The sequence below is a fragment of the Pinus tabuliformis genome, chromosome 3_1 (assembly GCF_031772625.1).
Source record: "Pinus tabuliformis cultivar Carrire ecotype Pingquan chromosome 3_1, CPIR1, whole genome shotgun sequence".
NCBI classification, from domain to species: Eukaryota; Viridiplantae; Streptophyta; class Pinopsida; order Pinales; family Pinaceae; genus Pinus; species Pinus tabuliformis.
In genome coordinates this window covers 698363964-698385017 of record NC_142301.1, presented here as the reverse complement: position 1 = coordinate 698385017, position 21054 = coordinate 698363964, and the positions used below count along the sequence as shown (strand labels likewise).

The 21054-nt window shown below is 40.8% G+C and overlaps 1 protein-coding gene across 1 annotated transcript; it reads left to right on the top strand.

Moving 5' to 3' along the window:
• Window positions 1–324: 324 nt before the first annotated feature.
• On the top strand, window positions 325–2879 carry LOC149189052 (uncharacterized). The gene is made up of 2 exons (XM_089410111.1): window positions 325–1814; window positions 1985–2879. The coding sequence occupies exons 1-2, from the start codon at window positions 325–327 to the stop codon at window positions 2877–2879; spliced, it is 2385 nt and encodes a 794-aa protein (XP_089266237.1).
• Window positions 2880–21054: the final 18175 nt, after the last annotated feature.

The following is a 21054-nucleotide window of genomic DNA, read 5'->3' as shown; positions in this document are numbered from 1 at the left end:
GAAAGCGCTACAAAGGTAACCACAAACCACTTTGGGCTAGAAACTGGACCTTTCTAGCCGGAGGGGGCTCCCTCAGCTAATGAAAACTAAATATTTGACTCTATAGCATACAAATACTAGTTCTAAAAATGTTTGGATTTTGATAATGGGGGTGGTATAGGATTTTAAGAAAAATGATTGGAAGTAATAGTGACCTCCCTATTGGACGGAGCAAGACTGATGCGAACTCTTGAACTCTGCAACCTAACCCTACCCTGCAGCCGCCGCACCTGACTGTTCACCCTACAACTGCCGCCGCTCCCCTGCTGGTCGATAGCAATGGAAATGGCGGGCGGAGGGGAGAGCTCTGCTCCCCCTCCAAATCACTCTGCAAATTCTGACAATACCGTTCTGCACCCTTCTGACGCTGGCCCTGCTGCAGGACATGGCGAAAATCAGAAAGCTGAGGCAAAGCTCCACACGACCCCGACAGAAGACGATGACGCTGACAAAGAGAACCAGGACAAAGTCCAGGCGACCCAGCCTAAAGCAACCTCAGCCACATGCATTCCAAAAGCTGCTGAACCCATCAAGGTGGACTTGCCCAGCCACCGTATCAATAGTGAAATCCAGTACATGCAAGATCATGCCCTCATAGGAAAATTTTTAGGCTTCTGGCCCACGGAGAAAGCATTACAAGGTTGGATAGCCTCAAAATGGAAGCCCAAAGGACAAATAACTCTGCAACTAGGGCCCAAGGGCTTCTTTATAGCTATATTCCACTGTGTGGAGGACAGAGTGAGGATATTCGAAGGAGGGCCGTACTTCTTCAACTCGTCAGGCCTCTATCTCACGGAATGGAAGCCCAGATTCAACCCTGACAAAGAGGACTTCAGTTGGGCACCCGTCTGGATCAGGATGTACTCCCTCCCGGTAGAATACTGGAAAGAAGAAACTCTGGCGGACATAGGCAACAAACTGGGCACCTTCATACGAGTTGCAGCAGAGACAAAAACTCGTAAGTACACCTCCTATGCTAGGATCTGCGTCCAGATGCATCTGACCAACGCCCTCGCGGATACGGTAAAGCTCTATCACGATGATTATGAATGGTCTCAAACTTTAGATTATGAACATATTCCCTTCCGCTGCCGTAAATGTCATGAGCATGGCCATTTGTTTCGGGACTGTCCTTTAAATTCCCAGTCCAAAGCAGCTACTGCTGTCTCGGAAATAGACTCTGAAGGTTTCATCAAAGTCCCTAACCGCCGCAGGCATTCCAAAAAGAGCCAACCAGTTCTTGAAAACCCTTTCAAAGAGAACCTCCAGAACAAATTCTCTGTTCTCGCTTCGCAGGAAAAAAATGAACACACCAGCTTTGAATCCCCTCACAAACCCTCTGAACCATCTTCCTCCCTTCCTCATTTGAATCCCCCACAATCCTCTGCCCCGGACCCAATCAATCCCTCTCCCATCCCCTCCATGGAAAAAGGTAAATCCATATCTCGTTTTAGTTCCCTCTCGTTCTCTAAAGAGCAACCCTCAGTGGTTCTTGAACAGCCGGATGCAGATATGGAAACAGACGCTACTCTAGCTATCAGGCTTCAGCACGAAGCAGATGAAGAGGTTCCAGGTGAAATTACTGTTATGGAAGAAGACCAAACGGAGGTCATCATCGATGGATTAGATATCTTTACACTTGAGGCGGCATGCAAACAAAAAGAATTCAACTCCATTCAACCTTGGCAAATCGACAAGCTGGAAGGAGTCTTAGCCAAGGCACAACATAATAAAAGCCTGGGCATCCAAGGAGGCAGTCCATGGGATGGAAAAAAGTTACTCAAGGATCTCAAGAAAAGGGGACGAAAGACAGACCTTCAGCGCACCATAGCATTGGGAGAAATACTTATGGAATCAGGACGATTCCCTAAGTTGACAAAGTTCTACAAACCCAAATCACAGTTTACATGAAGTTAATATCCTGGAATGTGAGAGGACTCAACAGCCCCTCAAAACACAGAATGATTAAACATCTGATTCAACAAGAAAAACCCACCATAGTTTTTCTGCAAGAAACCAAAAGCACCACTGATGCTATTGAACGAATCCGTGGCAAAGTTTGGGCAGGAAGCAGGGCTATCTCTGTTGACGCCTCAGGAGCCTCAGGTGGGTTAGCTATTCTTTGGAACCCACAGATCATCACACTATATGACTTCCATGCCACACTCCATCTCCTTCAAGCTTCATTCCACCTAGTTGGCACGAACATACATGGTCACCTCACAAATGTATATTTTCCTCAATCTATTCAGCAAAAAATAGAACTTCTAGAAACGCTTGCTCTTCTCAATGAAAACAGACAGTTCCCGCTATGGATCGGGGGAGGAGACTTCAACATAATAACTTCCATGGCAGAGAAACAGGGAGGCCGAATTGGGCTTGATAGTGATAGTGAAAGCCTCAAAGATTTCATTCGAAACAATCACCTTATGGATATCCCTACCTCGAATGGAATCTTCACATGGACCAACAAACGAAGAGGTATTCAACATATAGCCTCACGCCTTGACAGATTCTTTCTTTCTGACAATGCTATCCATTTAGGAGGGGATTTCAATGCATCCATCCTTCCTCATAGTGGATCCGATCACTGGCCAATTTTGTTACAATGGTCCAGACCAGGTAATCAATGTAACCGACCCTTCAGATTTGAAGCGTTCTGGCTCACAAATGCCACTTTCAGAAAAGTAGTCAGTGATGCTTGGACAGCCTACACTCCGCCGCAGGGTGCCAAAATGTATCAATTTCAACAAAAGCTAAAGAATTTGAAGTATGTTCTCAAAATCTGGAATCGCACAAGTTTTGGCAACATTCAAGAGAAGCGTTCTCAATTAGAGTAGCAAATGAGCAAACTCCAACAAAATCTCATTCATCATGGCAGAACAGAAGAACAAGCTAAACAGGAACAGGAACTTTGGAACCAAATAGAAGAACGCAGGAAGCAAGAAGAAATACTCTGGCGGCAAAAATCGAGAATCAACTGGCTCAAAGAAGGCGAGAAGAACACAAAATTCTTTCACAAGACCGCTATCCAAAGGCGAATGCATAATAATATAGCGTTCATCAACAACCAACAAGGCGAAAGAATTGAAGAGCATGAGAACATGGAAAAGGAATTTACAGGGTATTTTAAGGAAATCTTAACGGAGCCCATTGAGAACAGGGAAGCAGCCATCCGAGCCATCACGCAGCACATCCCCAGCATTATAACTGAGGATCACAACAACAGACTTCTCCAGCCCACGACCCTGCAAGAAATTGAAGAAGCCATGGCTCAACTCAAAGACGGAAAAGCGCCAGGCCCCGATGGCTTCACAGCCAATTTTTTCCACGAATTTTGGGACCTCATCAAGTATGAAGTATGGAACCTGGTTGAAGAATCCCGAAGTATGCATTGGATCCTTCCGTCCCTCAACACCACCTTCCTAGCTCTGGTTCCCAAAGGTGAGGAACCCAATAGGCCGGAAAACTTCAGACCTATCGCGCTCTGCAATGTCATATACAAGCTAATCTCAAAAGTTATAGCAAACAGGCTCAAACCTCTCCTTCCCCTGCTCATATCTCCGGAACAAACAGGATATGTGGAAGGTCGGAAGATTATGGATGGGATCATACTATCAAATGAGGTCATACACTCTTTAAAGCTCCTCAAAAAATCAGGTATGATACTAAAACTTGACCTCTCCAAAGCTTTTGATAAGCTTAGCTGGAATTTTATTCAAAAAATGCTTCTAGCCTTTGGATTTAATGCTACATGGACCAGGTGGATCATGAGTCTCATTACCTCTCCAAGCTTTTCAGTTCTCCTGAATGGATCTCCCTCTTCTCCCTTTAAACCCTCCCGTGGCATAAGACAAGGGGATCCTCTCTCTCCCTTTATCTTTGTTTTAATGGCTGAGGGTCTCAGCAGACTACTCAAAGCAGCTATTGCCTCCCACAAGCTCAAAGGTATTTCCATTCATGGCCTCAATCCGCTGTCCCATCAACAATTTGTGGACGACACGATGTTATTTGGCCATCCATCCTCAAAAGAAGCCTCCATGTTCAAATCGCTCCTCTCTCTTTACTCAGAAGCTTCAGGTACCTCTATCAATGCTTCCAAGTCTCAGCTTTTCTTTTTCAATACCCCCCTCTCCACACAAAGGAATATAGCCAGAATTTTGGGATTCTCCATCTCCCATCTGCCTTCTAAATATCTTGGAGCGCCACTCTCAGCATCGGCTATTAAAAATACCTCCTGGCAATCTCTCCTTGACAAGCTGGAGTCAAAACTCTCTTTGTGGACATTCCGTGCTCTCAACATGGCAGGAAGATTGGTCTTGATCAAGTCTGTCCTTCAAGCTATGCCGCTGTACCTCTTCTCCACTTTGGCAGCTCCAAAATGGGTCCTCAAAGCCATTCGCAACTTACAACGCAACTTTCTCTGGGGCTCCACGGGCAGAAATCGAAAATGGGCCCTTGTGAATTGGAAAGAGGTGTGTAAACTCAAAACAAAGGGCGGACTAGGGCTTCGAGATCCACTTCAAAGCAACAACACTATGGGTGCCCGAATGTGGTGGAACTAGCTCTCCAAGCCTCACGCACCTTGGGCCCGCTTATGGCAAGCAAAGTATGCTATGGGAAGTCAGTGGCAAGATCTAATCAGAATCAACTCCAGCGCCCAAGGCTCTCCAATCTGGAATGCTGCTAAGATACACAGTAGATTCATACAGGAACATAGTTTTTGGGAAATACACTCTGGCACGTCAGCTAAGTTCTGGGAGGATTCGTGGCAGCAACTCCCCAAGCTTGCAAATCTATTCCAGATGCCACTCTGGCAATCGTATATGCAGCAAGAAAACCTCACTCACGTGCACCAATTATGGCATCAAACGCAAAACCCAGACTATCAAACCTGGAGACTTGCAAACAGTTGGCAAAGGGACTGGGAAGGCGAACCATACTCAGACTTGGATCAGGAACTCACACAACGCCGAATACGACTCTCCCACCAGCAGGACAAGCTTAGATGGGGTCATAAGCACAAAGGCACATTCACCACAAAAGAGGCACATCAGCTGCGCTACTCAGACAACCAAGATAATCATGACCAAATCTGGGCGCGTGTATGGCTTTCAGGGCTTTGGCCCAAAATTTCAACCTTCCTATGGTTACTCAGCAAAAAGCGTATACTCACTTGGGATAATTTGATAAAGCGCGGTTTCATTGGGCCCTCTAGATGCCCAAACTGCAATCTTCAAGCTGAGACAATCAGCCATCTCATGGAGTCCTGTCCACTTGCAAAGCAGCTCTGGGAAAGGGTGGAATCCTGCAACAAAAGAGCAGCACCAAGAGGCGAGGATATAACTGACAATCTCAGGAAATGGAGCAAGAACCCGTTCCAAAGCCAATTCCTCAATACACTATGGGATCTCATTCCTGGTTTTCTGTACTGGCTCCTCTGGAAGGAGCGCAACTCTCGTATCTTCAACAACTCCTCCCGGACAATAGATGCTCTGTGGCTCATCTATAAAAGAAACATCCAGGAAACCTTAGCCATCAAATCCTGGTATGACACTGATATGCCAGAAGGACAGCAGGAAAGGGATATATTAAAAGCTTGGAATCTTGACCCTTCAGCCTTTGCAAAGGTCATCACGCGCCCCCCAAGCAACCCCACCTCTCCGTCCTCATGGTCCCTACCTGCTCTTAACTCTTTCAAGCTCAACTTTGACGGAGCAGCAAAGGGTAATCCTGGTCCAGCTGGCTATGGAGGAATCATCAGAAGTCATACAGGTGCTCCCATGCACATCTATTATGGCTCTCTTGGCAAAGACACTAATAATGTAGCGGAAATGGAAGGACTTTGGCAGGGGATCTGTATCGCGGAGCAATTTCACTTCTTTCCACTAGAGGTTGAAGGAGACTCGCTGATCCTTATCAATGCAGCCAAAAAAATCCAAGCAGGAACAGCTGCGGACAAAGTTGCAACCAGCTGGAGACTTCTGAGCAGGTTGGAAGCCTTGGCAGCTAAGCTTACAAATCCACATAGCCTATCCTTTCAGCATGTGCGAAGATCATCTAATCAAGTCGCTGATAGACTAGCCAACCAAGGAGTTTCTCACTTCTTCTCAGGAACCTTGGACATAGTCGATGATGAACACCTCAAAAAAGACTGCATCACCTTGGTGCAAAAGGATCTCTCCCCCCCGGATGCGGGTGGTTGTTAGCACTATAAGGCCCATGGCTTGTCAGCAGGGCAGGTGTCCGCCCGGACAAGCCACGTACACCCTAAGGACACGCCATAAACACTCGGGCATGCAGCATTCAAGGAGGGTCGTTAATACAGGTTGCAGAGCCGTCCCCTCGACATTCATTGCCAGCTTTGAAACGCTAACCATGGCTCTTCAAAGCCTGACGCTCTCGGACATTCTCCCGCATTTCTCGCCTGCACCGGTTCTGATCTTGAAGGAAGTGGCGGAGGCTCAATGCTTCGGCTCACTGTCAGGTTCTGAGAGTGATTGCGACGATTCTGGTGCCATCGACCGGGGCAATTGGAAAGCTTCCCGGAATTTCAGTTGTGAACCTGGTCGTTTGGAGGTGCTGCATACCTTCCATCCGCAGTCGTGTTGGGGAATTGGGAGTCTGGTGTAGGGGAATAATCTGTGTGTGCACGCCCGCCATCCGCTCTCCTTCAGAATGCAGCGTGAACGGCTTCGGGTACCAGTCGGCGGGGCAGTTTCAGTGGAAGAGCTCCTTCTCCTTCCTCCTCCATTGAAGAGTCCTCTGAGCTTAGAAGACCAAGAGGAAGGCCTCCGGGCAGAAGAAGAGTTGCAACCCCTCCAGAGAGAATGGAGTGCGGGCACACTGAGCATCCGATGGTTAGATATCGCCTCCCCTGCACTCTGGCCAATTCTACCTTCTTCGTCATAGTTTCGGTTGAGCATTGCCGAAATCCGTGGGGTGATGATGACGCTCCTCGTGCTGACCCTCCGCGAATTCCTGGGGTTGTCCCGACTGTGGAAATGGAATTTCCGGCCGTTGATATGTTGAGGCCTGTTCATGATCCTGGAGCTGGTCCAAGCGAGCCTGTGCAGCGCAATGAAGATGGTCCAAGCGAGACTGTGCAGCGCAATGTAGGTAAGGGCAAGGCTATTCTCCAGCCTCCCTGCTGCAAGATGGAGGATGAGCCACAGACTACGGATGAAGACTAGTTCGCGCTCCAGGTTTCTCTGCATGATTTTTCACTCTGTCAGCTCTCCTTGCGACCACATATATTTCTGTACTCAGTCTTTTTGTACTTCTGTTCATCTCTGTGATGGTGTCGGTGTCTATGTGTTCCCTCTGTTATGGTGTCTATGTGTCCATCGTGTCTATGGTGTCCATGTGTTGATTATGTGTCTATGTTGTCTCAGTCCATGTGTCGGCTACATAAGCGCCACTCTGGTTCCTACTTTTGTAACTCTGATATGAACAATCTGGTGTTTACAGTCGGTCCCAGGACCAGTTTTACAGGGCCGCGGCCCTGGTGTAATACTGAAAATGTAATTTGGCTCTCGCTGTAATATATTTTAGATCAGTCTTATTTAGAAAAAAAAAATAGTGACCTCCCTATTGTGACATGCTGATGTATTTCCAACTAGCTTCATATATGGAGGATTAATTAGTACAACTTCAGAATGGATAACATATTGTAGTATAGAAAATATAAGAGTATCAAGACATTTATCAAAAGAGCAGAAATAATAAAATTTTATCACTGCAACTCAAATCAATGACAATCAAGAAGAAAAGACAATCCTTTCAAAGGCATACATATTTCATTTGCAACTGAAATATACCGGGTTCAGTCAAACATGAGCATGTAAAATGAATTCAAGTATCACTATCCCCAACACCTTTAAATTAGTATGAAGAAAAAAAATAAGAGAATGACATATAAACTGAGAGAGAAAACTTATTCCGAAAACATCCATAACATAAGAATCTCCATAAGTCGACTGGAACCCCTTCAACATTCATGCATGATCATTAAAACCAAATCACAAGCATAACTGCAATAACTTCTCTAACGATAGTGAACACGACAAAAACCTTATTTTTATTGATTCATGAAAATATATAATAGATACATGGATCAAAATAAGTTTAGGTTCACCACATCTTTGATCCCACAGAGGATTGATCCAAAACTTAAACAAAAATAGTAAATTGTTGTTTTTTAATGCCTTTGACCAAGACACAAAGCATAATTCACCTTTTGTCTCTCCAAAAACAACTTTTTAATAAAAATAACTAAAAAAAGTCTATGAAATGATAAAATTGACTGAAATAGCAAAAACCATAAAAGTTGACTTTCTAACTGCTGAAAAGCTTGTGTAGTGCCCAAAAATTTATCCTTCCAAAACTGACACATGGCAAGCAGTTGAGGCAGTGATCTAGACACCACACATTCCCATGTCACCCTCTTCAAAACCTGACTGGTGGCTATTATCTAGCATACATGTGGTATTCTAAGCATGGGTTGTGTAGCGAGTGCGCAACACCTGCATAGAAACATTGCTGCACCTATTCTCTGAATGTTTTTCAGTGCTCCTGAATAATTTCAGTACACTATATGCCAATCAACATGTCAACTTCAACATATTAACATATAAGAAAATTAAGACAACTTGAAAATAAGAAAGGAAGCTTGATCACTTCCATTTCCTCTAGCTAGATATTTTACTACTAGAAGCCTTGATGGTGGGAGTCTTGGACTTGGAATCTGGAGTAGTGAGGTCATGTTTCTCAATAGGTGGTGATAAAGTAGGCGTGGATTTGAATTTAGGATCAAATTTAGGCATCTTCATGAGAGGAGGTATTACAAATACTCCCTCATATCTCTTCAGTAATCTATGTGCCTACTCCAAATCTTGCCTCATACTTCTCAGCTGAGCATTCAGGACCAAGTTTCTAACATACAAGTTTCTGCGTTGTCTCCTAACTGGCTATGACTGCTTGAAAAAATTCTTACTCCTATCAAGAGATTTGGATGCCTCTTTGACTTCATGGTCACAATTTTGAAGAATACGTTGAATGGTTTTTTATACTCCAGATTTTGTTACCTGAATTGATTGACCTAGTATTTTCTTTCATCTAACTCATCCAAGCACCTCTGATATTATTTCCATTAACTGAATGGGGGTCTACCAGGACCTTTAGATATTTGTTTCATTTTTTTCACATAGTTAAACTTTGATTTGAACACCGTGACTGTTGGCTCACTAGGCCCCACTACAACATTCTTGGCTTGTTCAATAGAAGAAACATGTTTTTTGTTCCCTTTGGTAACTGTTGCAGGTGACTCTATCTTGTCTTCTACTAGTTTAATAGGTTGTTTATATCTTTGTTTTGTTTCTCCATAAATGTTATTCTCATCTGGTTTTTAAACAGTGCCTCTCTCATCTTTATTATCTTAGGGTCCTATTATTTCTACTGCACAACACCTGTTTCAAGTGGTGCTATGTCCTCCTCATAGTCTGATTGCACCATTTTTGGGCCCTTGACCTCATCCACTTTATCATCAACCTATACATCTGTCTTCTTGTCTTTAGAAATTTCCACAATTGCTTGAGGGGCTGCCTCTTCCTGGGTCTTTTTAACTCTAGACCTCATTCTGGGTCTCATCACAAACTCATCTTGGACTGTATCTTCAATTTTGACCTTAAGTTTGGCTTGTTGGGCTGATCTCACCTATTCTTCTGTTTCTTTTCCTGCCTTGTCATCCTCCATGCTTCGTAATTTAGCTTTCTTGCTTAACTTTCCTACAAGTTTCTTGCTTGGCTTGGCACCTTCCTTATTTATGGGTTTCATTTTCATGACTGAATGGATGCTCTCTTTTTTTGGGTTTTCTTGCTTGGGCTCTTCTTTATGTGTCTTCATTGATGGTGACCCAGTTTGTGGAAAGAGGTCAATACTTGTAAGAAAATCATACCAAAGCATTTTATTTCTTTAAACAACATGCTTAACTAAGATTTTGATTAAAGAAAAATGGAACAAAATTGAAGCATGGTTATCCTTTTGAATTTGTACTTTGGTGGCAATTATTTCTATACTCTTGAGCAGGAAATAAGGGAGGTTCATTGGCTTGCTTTCAGTGAAATTCCATAGTAATATGAGATGGTACTAGTATAGTCTACTGAACCTACCCTAGAAGGTGAAGTATCTTTGGATAACCTTCAAAAGGTAGACATACTTTTCTTGAAGAAAAATGCTAGGGAAGGTGGAAGCAAACTTGTCAAGATACTCCGATTTCACAAATTTCTTGTAAGCCAAAATGTCTAATTCCTCCCCCTTGAACCATTTCTTCCCTGCTATTGGGAGGTTGGTTGCATCAACAATAAACTTCTCAGTTAATATAATCTCCATGTCTCATAGTTTTACTCTGTTGTCTTGAAAATTAAGAGCAAATAAGCCAACAAGTTTAGCATTGTGACCTACTTTGTTAGGTCCCTATAATACTAGTGATTACCCCATTACTCTTGTAGTTGTATCCCTTATTAATATTTTTGTGCCCTTGTTGTCCCCATATTTTTATTACCGTGCCCCATATAATCCCTCTATTATTATTTTTGTGCCTTTATATTATTATTGTTAGGTCGGCTGGGTTATATTGTGACTCCTTAGACTCCTATATATAGGAAGGAGGTTTTGTCATTTGAATCATCAAAGAATCATTCATTTGTGTAATTTAAAGGAGGTTGGCCCCTCGAAGAGGCTGAATGCTAAGGCGTTGATCTATCTTTTATATCTTTTTGTGAGCTGGTTTCATAACATTTGGTATCAGAGCTTTGGATTCTAGGGTTTCGCTGCTCCAAATAGGTCATCGTGGAATTTTTTCTATAACTTTTTTTCTGAGATGTTTCAGAAGCACAAAAAACAACCCATTTGAGACAAAATCATACTGAACCTCGGGTCCAAATTTCAGATATTTTCGCACTATATTTTCGGAGATATGATCTAAGGAAGTTGGTCTTTTTGCAGACTCCTGAATTACATTCCAAACAGGTGACCTAGGGAAAATCGTCATAACTTTCTCTCTGAGCATCGAATTGAAATTTAGTAAGAAGGCACAGAAAGAGGACAAATTTTAGTTTCTTGTATATATTTTTCAGAGCCAAAGGTCGAAACAGGGACACGTGGCATGTCATACAAGTTCGCTCTACTGAACTGGTCTATAATCATGTCACTGTGGGAGATTTGGCATAACTCTTCCTTGGAGAATCCAATTGGGATCAAACTGGTGGCATTGGAAAGAGGACATAGAGGGCTACTGTAGGTCGAAATTTCAAAACTAGATGATCTGAAATTACAGAGATACATCAGAGGCAATATCGAGTTCCTACAAAGTGAAAAAAGGTGTGTAGATTTTTTTAAATTTTTGCTTAAGCTTGGATTGAAAAATTATTTTGAAGGAATTAAAAGGGCATAGTAGATCATTATTATCGTTAACTGATGCCCTGAGGAAAGAAAATGCAAACACCTAGTAAGCGACCTGAAAGCTCTAGCATGACTCATGAAGAAGAGGAAGAAATGCTACATGATATATCAAAATTACAAGACCAAGTGCAACAAATTTCACTCTCACAAAAGCTAACAGAAGCTAAGATAAATGGCGTGGAATCTAAGATAAAGTGTGTGGAAGCTAAGATGAATGGCGTGGAAGCTAAGATTGACGATTTGAAGATAGATTTGAAGAAAGATTTGACAAATTTTCTACAAGAAATACTTACTAATGGTGAAAGGGTAGCAAAGGAAACTCATGATGCGAACAAAAGAAATGCTAATCATGATTTCATAGACTCTAATGTTGGATCGAAGACCCACCATATTCCAAAAATCGATATGAGGAAGTTTGATGGGAAGGATCCGGCAACATGGATATTACAGATGGAGCAATTTTTCGATCTCAATAATTTGTAAAATACACAAAAGGTACGTATTGCAACTTTATATTTAGAACCAAATCAGTTTGTATGGTATCAATGGCTTTGCTCTCGTAAAAAAATTATCACTTGGGCAATTTTTGTGGAAGAATTGACAACACATTATGAGGATACAAAAAGCAACACTTTTTTTAGCTAATTGATAAGTCTCAAACAAAAGGGTTCAATAATGGAGCACATTGAGGAGTTCCAAAAATTGAACATAAGGGTAAAAAATATTCCAGAGGAGCATAGGATTGATGTGTTCATAGGGAATTTAAAGGATAATATCCAACATGATGTTCGCCTTTGGGAACCTAATTCATTAGAGAAGGCATTCAGGTTAGCAAGAAAAATGGAAAGCAAAATTATGGCAACCAGGAAGCATACCACTCACAACTATAAAGAGGGAAGTGTTGGTTCCCCTAGTCTTCCACAACCTATAAGGTTGACACCACAACAGCTAGAAGAAAAAAGAGCAAAATGGCTTTGTTACAGTTGTGATAGCAAATACACTAAAGGTCATAAGTGTGATGAGAAGAAATTATTCTACATATATTGTGAAGAGGAAGAAGAAAAGGAGCAAGAACGGTCAAAAGAAGAGGATATACTCCAGGAACAAAGGATAGATAAAGAAGAAATGAATCTGACCATATCTTGTAATGCATTGGCTGGAATTACCACTCCTCAAACCATCAAGATAGAAGGACAAATCAAGAAGAAATAGGTAACAATGTTGATTGATTCAGGAAGTACCCACAATTTTATTCATTGTAAGGTAGCAAAATAATTGAATTGATTCCTATACCCAGCACCAGAGTGTCAAGTGATGGTTGCAAATGGAGGAATAATAAATTTCTCTGGAAAGTGCCATAATATCAAGCTATCCATGGGAGAATATGTATTGACTAGCCCAATGCTTTCCATTCCAATGGGAGGTGTTGATGTTGTACTAGGAGTCCAATGGCTACAATCCTTGGGTACAATAGCTTTTAATTTTCAAGAACTTTTCATGAAATTTTATGCGGAAGGAAAGGAAGTTGAATTAAGGGGTATTTCAGGGAAAAAGGGAAAGATAATCAGCTCTAATGGTATGACAAAGCTTCTAAAAAAGAAACAAAGAGGTGTAATTTCACAATTATGTTCACTAGATGTTTCCACATCGAAATCATCTATTTCTCCAGATCTCCAAAAAGTCTTGGACAATCATTCCAAGGTATTTGAGACTCCAAAAGGTCTCCCACCTATTCGTGATCATGATCATGCTATTCATCTGATTCCAGGAAGTGTTCCTCCAAAAATCAGGCCGTACAGATATCCCTATGCCCAAAAGAGTGAAATTGAACGTATGGTTGCAGAAATGCTATAGGCTGGTATAATTCAACCTAGTCAAAGTTCTTTCTGTGCTCCAGTAGTATTGGTGCACAAGAAAGATGGATCATGGCACATGTGTCTGGATTATAGGGAGCTCAACAAGCTCATTATTAAAGATAAGTTTCGCATTCCTGTCATTGATGAATTACTGGATGAATTGCATGGATCAATTTACTTCACCAAGTTGGATCTTCGTTCAGGATATCATCAAATCAGAATGAAAACTGAAGACATTTCGAAAATAGCATTTAGAACTCATGAGGGTCATTATGAATTTTTGGTGATGCCTTTTGGCCTTACCAATGCACCTTCTACATTTCAAGGTTTGATGAATTCCATTTTCAAACTCTTGCTTAGAAAATTTGTGTTAGTATTTTTTGATGATATACTAATTTACAGCAAGTCTTGGAAGGATCATGTTGAACATGTTGACAGGGTGCTACAACTATTGGAGGAGAAACAATTATATGCAAAAAGATCCAAATGTTTCTTTGGAGTATAAGAGGTGGAATATTTGGGTCATATTGTATCTCATGAAGGAGTTAAGGTAGACCCTAGAAAAATTAAAGCCATTAAGGAATGGAAAATCCTCACATCCATAAAGCATCTGCGAGGATTTCTGGGGTTGATAGGGTATTATCGCAAGTTTGTTAAGAATTATGGGAGAATAGCAGCACCTCTAAGAACATTATTGAAGAAAGATGCATTTTCATGGACTCCAGAAGCAACAAAGGCCTTCGAACATCTTAAAGAGGTAATGTGCCAAGCACTGGTCTTAGCTACACTAGACTTCACAAAAACCTTTATTATGGAATGTGATTCTTCAGGAAATGGAATTGTTGCTGTTTTAATGCAAGATGAAAGACCCATTGCTTTTGAAAGTCATCCAATCAAGGGAATTTTTTTATACAAAGCTATTTATGAGAAGGAAATGTTGGCAATACTACATGCACTTAAGAAATGGTGACCCTACCTAATGGGAAGACAATTCAAGGTAAAAACGGATCATGATAGCCTTAAATACTTCTTAGAACAAAGATTATCGTCTGAAGAGCAACAAAAGTGGGTCACAAAGATGTTGGGTTATGACTTTGAAATCATCTAAAAAAAGGGAAGAAAAATGTGGTGGTAGATGCACTCTCAAGAAAGGATGAGGATGTGGAAGCATTGTTGTGCGCAATTTCTATTATCCAACTAGATTGGATAAACGAAGCAAGGGAGGAATGGAAGAATGATGAAGAAGTGTGGGCACTTATTCGAAAGTTATAACAAGATTCCGGTACATCTGATACATTTAGTTGGAAAAATGATTCATTATGGTACAAAGATCGCTTATACCTTTGTAAGAATTCCAAACTCAAATAAAAGATTCTTATGGAATTGCACACTTCTCCCTTAGGAGGGCACTCAGGATTTTTAAAAACATACCACAGGGTTAAGAAGGAATTTTTTTGGGATGGCATTAAATCGAATATTCAAAAGTTTGTGGCGGAATGTTTGGTTTGCCAACAAAATAAAGTTGAAACAATTAAGACCCCGGGTCTATTACAACCTTTATCCATTCCAAGCCAACGTTGGGAGGAGGTTTCAATGGATTTTATCTCAGGTTTACCCAAGTCTGAGGGAAAGAATGCCATCATAGTGGTAGTTGACAGACTTACCAAGTATGCACACTTTTGTGCATTATCACATCCATTTAAAGCCAGTACAGTTTCTACTGCATTTATGGAAACAATTCAAAAGCTACATGGAAACCAAAAGATTATTGTAAGTGACAGAGATCCCATTTTCACTGGAAATTTTTGGACATAATTATTTTCTTGTCTCAATACTCAGTTAGCTCATAGCTCATCTTATCATCCTCAATCTGATGGGCAAACTGAAATAGTAAACAAAAGTTTGGAAGGATATCTTCATTTCTTTGTAACTAAAAAACAGACACAATGGGTCAAATGGTTGCCTCTGGCTGAATGGTGGTATAACACTTCCTTCCATACATCAACAAAAATGACCCCATTTATGGCACTTTATGGATATCAGCCACCATCCATCACATCATATTTAAGAGAAAATTCTAAGGTTCAAGTAGTGTAACATCACATCGAGCATCAACAACAAGTCCTCCAACTCTTAAAGGATAACCTTATGTTGGCACAGAATAGAATGAAACAACAGGCAAATCATCATCGCAACGAACGAAGTTTTGATGTAGGTGATTGGGTATTCCTACGGCTATAACCATATGAACAAATTTCCCTCAAGTAAGCTAAGAAGGATAATAAATTATCACAAAAGTATTATGGTCCGTACAAGGTGTTGCAAAAGATTGGTACTATGGCATACAAATTGGAGACTCCTACAGCTTCTCGAGTGCACCCAATTTTCCATGTTTCATGTTTAAAGAAGGTTATAGGCGACAAGCTCCCAGTTCAAACAATATTGCCAGAACTTGACGAGGAAGGAAAAATTATATTGGAACCAGAAGCAGTCACATAAACAAGAACTCGATAGCTATGAAATCGATCAATTTTGGAGTATCTCATAAAGTGGAAGAACTTATCCGTTGAAGATTCCACATGGGAGGATGAGAATTTTATACAGAAGCATCCAGAACTACTCAAGCGTTGAGGACAACACTTTTTTGAAGGAGAGGGGCATGTTAGGTCCCTATAATACTGGTGATTACCCCATTACTATTGTAGTTGTATCGATTATTAATATTGTTGTGCCCCTGTTGTCCCCATATTGTTATTACTGTGCCCCATAGAATCCCTCTATTATTATTTTTGTGCCTTTATATTATTATTGTTAGGTCGGCTAGGTTATATTGTGACTCCTTAGACTCCTATATATAGGAAGGAGGTTTTGTCATTTGAATCATCAAAGAATCATTCATTTGTGTAATGTAAAGGAGGTTTCCCCCTCGAAGAGGTTGAATTCTAAGGCATTGATCTATATTTTCTATCTTTTTGTGAGTTGGTTTCATAACATACTTTCTAAATCTTCTAAAATAAAGGAATGCACCCTACGTTCTCAAAATCCATTCTAATGGTAGGGGATGAATTGAGTAGGCTCAAAGTGTTGGATTCGATGTGTACAAGGTTTCCTCCTTTTTCTAGTAGCAGGGGCCATCCTATCTCAACACCTAGAATATTGAATTTGGATTTAGACTATGGCTACATGTACAAACCCAAAGGAATGAATGTAACCACAGATGATAGCACAAATCTATTTAACAATTGTGACAACAATATGGTGACAACGCAGTTTATGTGGTCGAATACAAGCAGGAGACTTTGAAAATTTAAAAGACATTTAACATTACTCGCTTCAGGAAAAATTCATCATCCAAATTTCATGTTTATAGCAATGCAACAATGCATTCAGAGGCAAAACTCTGTTTGTCAAATAGAATAGAGTGTGTGAAACACAAGTTTTCTAACAAGGATAGACACAATTTTAACACAACAACCAGGAGAAATAGCAATGAGAATTTTCAGGAAAGGTGACTGACTCCCTACCTCTCCAATATCTGCGTTCAAACTGTGTGATGAAGACTAGCCAGAGATGCAACTCGTCTCTGTCCAGAAAAATGCAGCGCCATGCTCAAACAACCTATAAACTTCCCTATGACTTCTAAGCTTCTCTACCTTTATTGGAAATCCTTTATGATATTTTCTTTAGAATAGGACCACTCATCTCATTCTCTGCATGAGGGACATGTCCATCACCTGCGATCAATCAAACAAAAATTTGGCGGCCTTTACAATGATTTCCAAATACTCTGCTAATGTAACAAGTTTGACATGTAACTTGCATTCCTCATGAAATTTCACATGCTTGAGATAACGTTGTTCAAATGTTGTAAGGTGGCAGAGGATTTAGATATGATGATTTCGGTAAACAAAGTTTGTTGGGGGTGAAAAGGATGATGGGTCCATCATTGTTTGTAATGATGGTTAGGGAAGGGGGTATTTTACACCTAGGGAAATGTAGTTAGGTCAAAACAAGGATGAAGGTTTAGGTCTAAAATAATAAATAGGAATAATGTAAACATTAAGGAATGAGGGGAAGCAATGTAATGAGGGGAAAAAGGAGATAGGTAGAGGGATTTAATATAATTTCTAGCAAGGGCATAAATCAAAAAATTAATGATTAGGATCCTTTCAAGATCCTTCCTTCAACAACAAACACTTTGACCATATTACCAACCTATCATTACCTAATACCGAGACTCAACAATTTGTTACAAAACTTTCCCATACGTTAGACACTCCTTCCCAATAAATGAACTTGATGACTAGAGTGGTGACCCGACTAATGATGACTCCTCTGAGTAGTGACAGGTCAAATCATGATAGTGAGCAAATTTATGATTTTTACCTCCTTTAAAAGAACAAAATTAATTCGAAGTACCTTTCGACTAACAAATTATCCTACTCCAACATGGGCTCCATTGGGGATGGCAGCCTCTCTGTGAGGTGCCAATAATGACACCATAGATTAGTAGCCTTCCCATTGGGAAATACAACCATAATATGCAAAATATGATATACATACTCTGAATTAGGAAAACTTACTGATTAGACTAATTGTAATGATAAAAAAACTAATTGACAAACTCAATTATTTATGGCAGCAACCAGTTAAGATCTCATGGCCTTCACTTTAGACTTCAAATCTTAACTATAACTACCCACACTTGTGTTATTCAAAATTAGAATGGTACAGACAATGAAATGATCCTTGAAAATCGAACTCAAGTGAGGAAATGTTTGAGCATCGTATCGTTCATAAGCCTTGTTCCAACTGGCTCATCTGATAAATCTTCACATAAATATGCATTCTGCCCTCTAAATGCAACAAATTTAAAAGGCACCTTCCACAAGTTCTCAAATTTCCCATGCTTTCCCTTATCTTCATTATGATCATTCCATTTTAGTATCAAATCTCCAATCTAAAAATTTGCTGCCTTTTTTCTTTTATCATAAATCTTCTTTACCCGGTCTTCTAACAACCGTGTGTTCTTGAAGACCTCTTCTCTTGGCTGTTGGAGCTGAATCATTTTGCAAATTATCTGTTGCATGTCATTGGGCTCTACTTCTGCTTCTTGTAACAATCTCATGACCAACACTTTGAGAGATGAAGGAGAAAGCACATTTGTTGCATACACCAACTCAAATGGAGATATGCCTATGGATATTTTAGTACTCACATGATCTACCCATAGTCCATGGATTGGTTATTTGTGCCAGTTCCTTTTATTCTCCTGTAACAACTTTCTAATAATGTTGACTAGACTCTTGTTGGATGACTCTGCCAAGCCATTTCCCTAAGGGTAATAGGCTATGGAATGACCCAAATTGATGTTATATTTGTAGTAGAATTCAATCATCCTTTTTGACTTGAATGTAGTGGTGTTGTCCATGATAATATTTTGTAGACAACCAAAATGAGACAAAATGTTGTTTTCCATAAATTGGATGATAGTTGTATTTGTGGTCTGCCTAGTAGGGACTGCTTCAATCTATTTTCTAAAATAATTTATTCATGTTAAAATCCATTTACGCTGCCTGGGCGAGGAAGGATGAATATCTCCAATGAAATCAAGTCCTCATTGTTGAAATGGTGACTCGACTGCTATAGGATTTAGAGGCCGGGGAAGCAAATTCTTTCTACTCTCTAACATCTAACATTCCTTGCAACGGACCACCTTCTTATAAACATCAAAAAATAACCTAGGCCAATAAAGTCCAGCTCTTAAAATCTTAATCGCTGTAGCTTTCCAATATAAGTGACTACCAAAATCCCCCTTATGGAATTCCTCTACTGTTGTTTGAGCCTCATCCACCAGTAAAAAATTAAGCAACATCCCACTTGGATATTTCCAATATAAGAATTGGTCAATAATACAAAATTTCATTGCCTTTAATTTTAAAAACCGAGCATTAGTTTTGGGCCAGTTTGGTGATGCTTGTAAATGCTATAAAAGGTATAGGATATTTGAATACCATGGTGAAGCAGAAAAATTCTCCGGCGCTTGCTTAACAGCATTTGAGAGCTCTTCCTTTGTTAAGACAACGTGAAAATTAATTTGAAGGGACTACAAATTTGATTTTTCCATCATACATGCCAAACGTTGACCTTTAATCAACTTTGTTGGCTTAATTTCTATGTCATATTCAAGAATTGTTGCAATCCACTTGCCCCTCCTTCCATCCGAGTCACTCTGAGTCAAAATATTCTTAACCGCAACACTAGGCACATAATCCACAACATGAAAATGTAAAATGTACACCCGAAAGTCTTTCAGGGCCTTACCAAGCAAAAATACTTATTTTTCCATTATGTCATATTTCAGCGCAACATCTTGTTGGAAATAATACTGAGAGGGGGGGTGAATCAGTATTATCTAGCAATTTAACAAAACTTCTTTATTTGATCTTTGAATTATTTTTGCATATCAGTACCATAAAATAATGAGCATGAACAAAGAAAACAGATAGTCACACCAAAGAACACAAGATGTAAGGTGGAAACCCAATGTGGGTGAAAACCACCTGCTGCAATATGTCTCTATCTTCTTTCAAATTAGAATCTCCTTTTACAATGATTTTGTACTGGTGCAGTCATTTACCAGTACGCAGGCTGCAACCTGCAGAGAGCTACACCTCTCTACTTCTTTTCATAAAGCATCAAATGATCATTAAGTACATAATAGTTACTGTCTACTACAGTTATCAGATCAGCAATAACAGAATTAACCCAGAACACCTTATCAACAGAGAAATACAATCAACAGAACAGAGACGCAGTTTTCCCTTCTGTGGCCTGCGTATAGACGCAGTTCACCTTCTGCTTTCCTGCGACCACCCGCAGAGATCCTTCTGCTGCATTGCGTGCCCACGCACTGTTCCTTCAACTGCTCTGCGTCCTTTTGCTGCAGGGACGCACCCAAAAACACTATCGCGCCGCGTCCAGTTGCTCAAAAGACGCACCCAGAGATACTATTGCGCCACGTCTTTTTACCTCAGGGACGCACCTGAACCTGGTCTGTCCTGCGTCCCCACGCAGATCTCCCGTTACTGAACTGTGTCCCGGACGCACCTGAGCCACGTCTGCCCTGCGTCCCCACGCAGGTCTCTCTCTGCTGCGCTGCGTCCCGGCGCGCTTTCCTTTCACTGTACCTGCGTGCCTTCGGGTATGAATGATTTCAAGACTTTAAGAGAAACCCAAACACACAGATCTACAGATCTGATCATGCGCCAAAGAGATCTTAGTCCTTCAGTAGATTCGCCTTCTCTAGATTTAGACTAGATCTCACCCAATAAGATATTCAACCAAAGACATACACAAACCAAATGATCTCCTTTGCTTTATATAGGCAAGCTCCTCCTCAAATCAAGGAACAATACCACGAGCCGACACCTTAAAAACACAATACCGTCGGCTAGATACCAGGAGTAAATCACAAGAAACCCCCACGTGTGCTTTTTTTTGCCTTAAAAAGTGTGCACTGGGTGGACGCACCTTCTGAACGGCTGGACTGCGTCCCTGGACGCGGCTTCTGCATGGTGTACCTGCGGGTACGCACTTTCTGTAAGGTATTCCTGCGTCCTCCTTATTTCCTTCAATATTTGGTAGCTGATCATCAACTTCTGCTGCTGACTTGAAGTACAGTGACCTGTCACCTGAA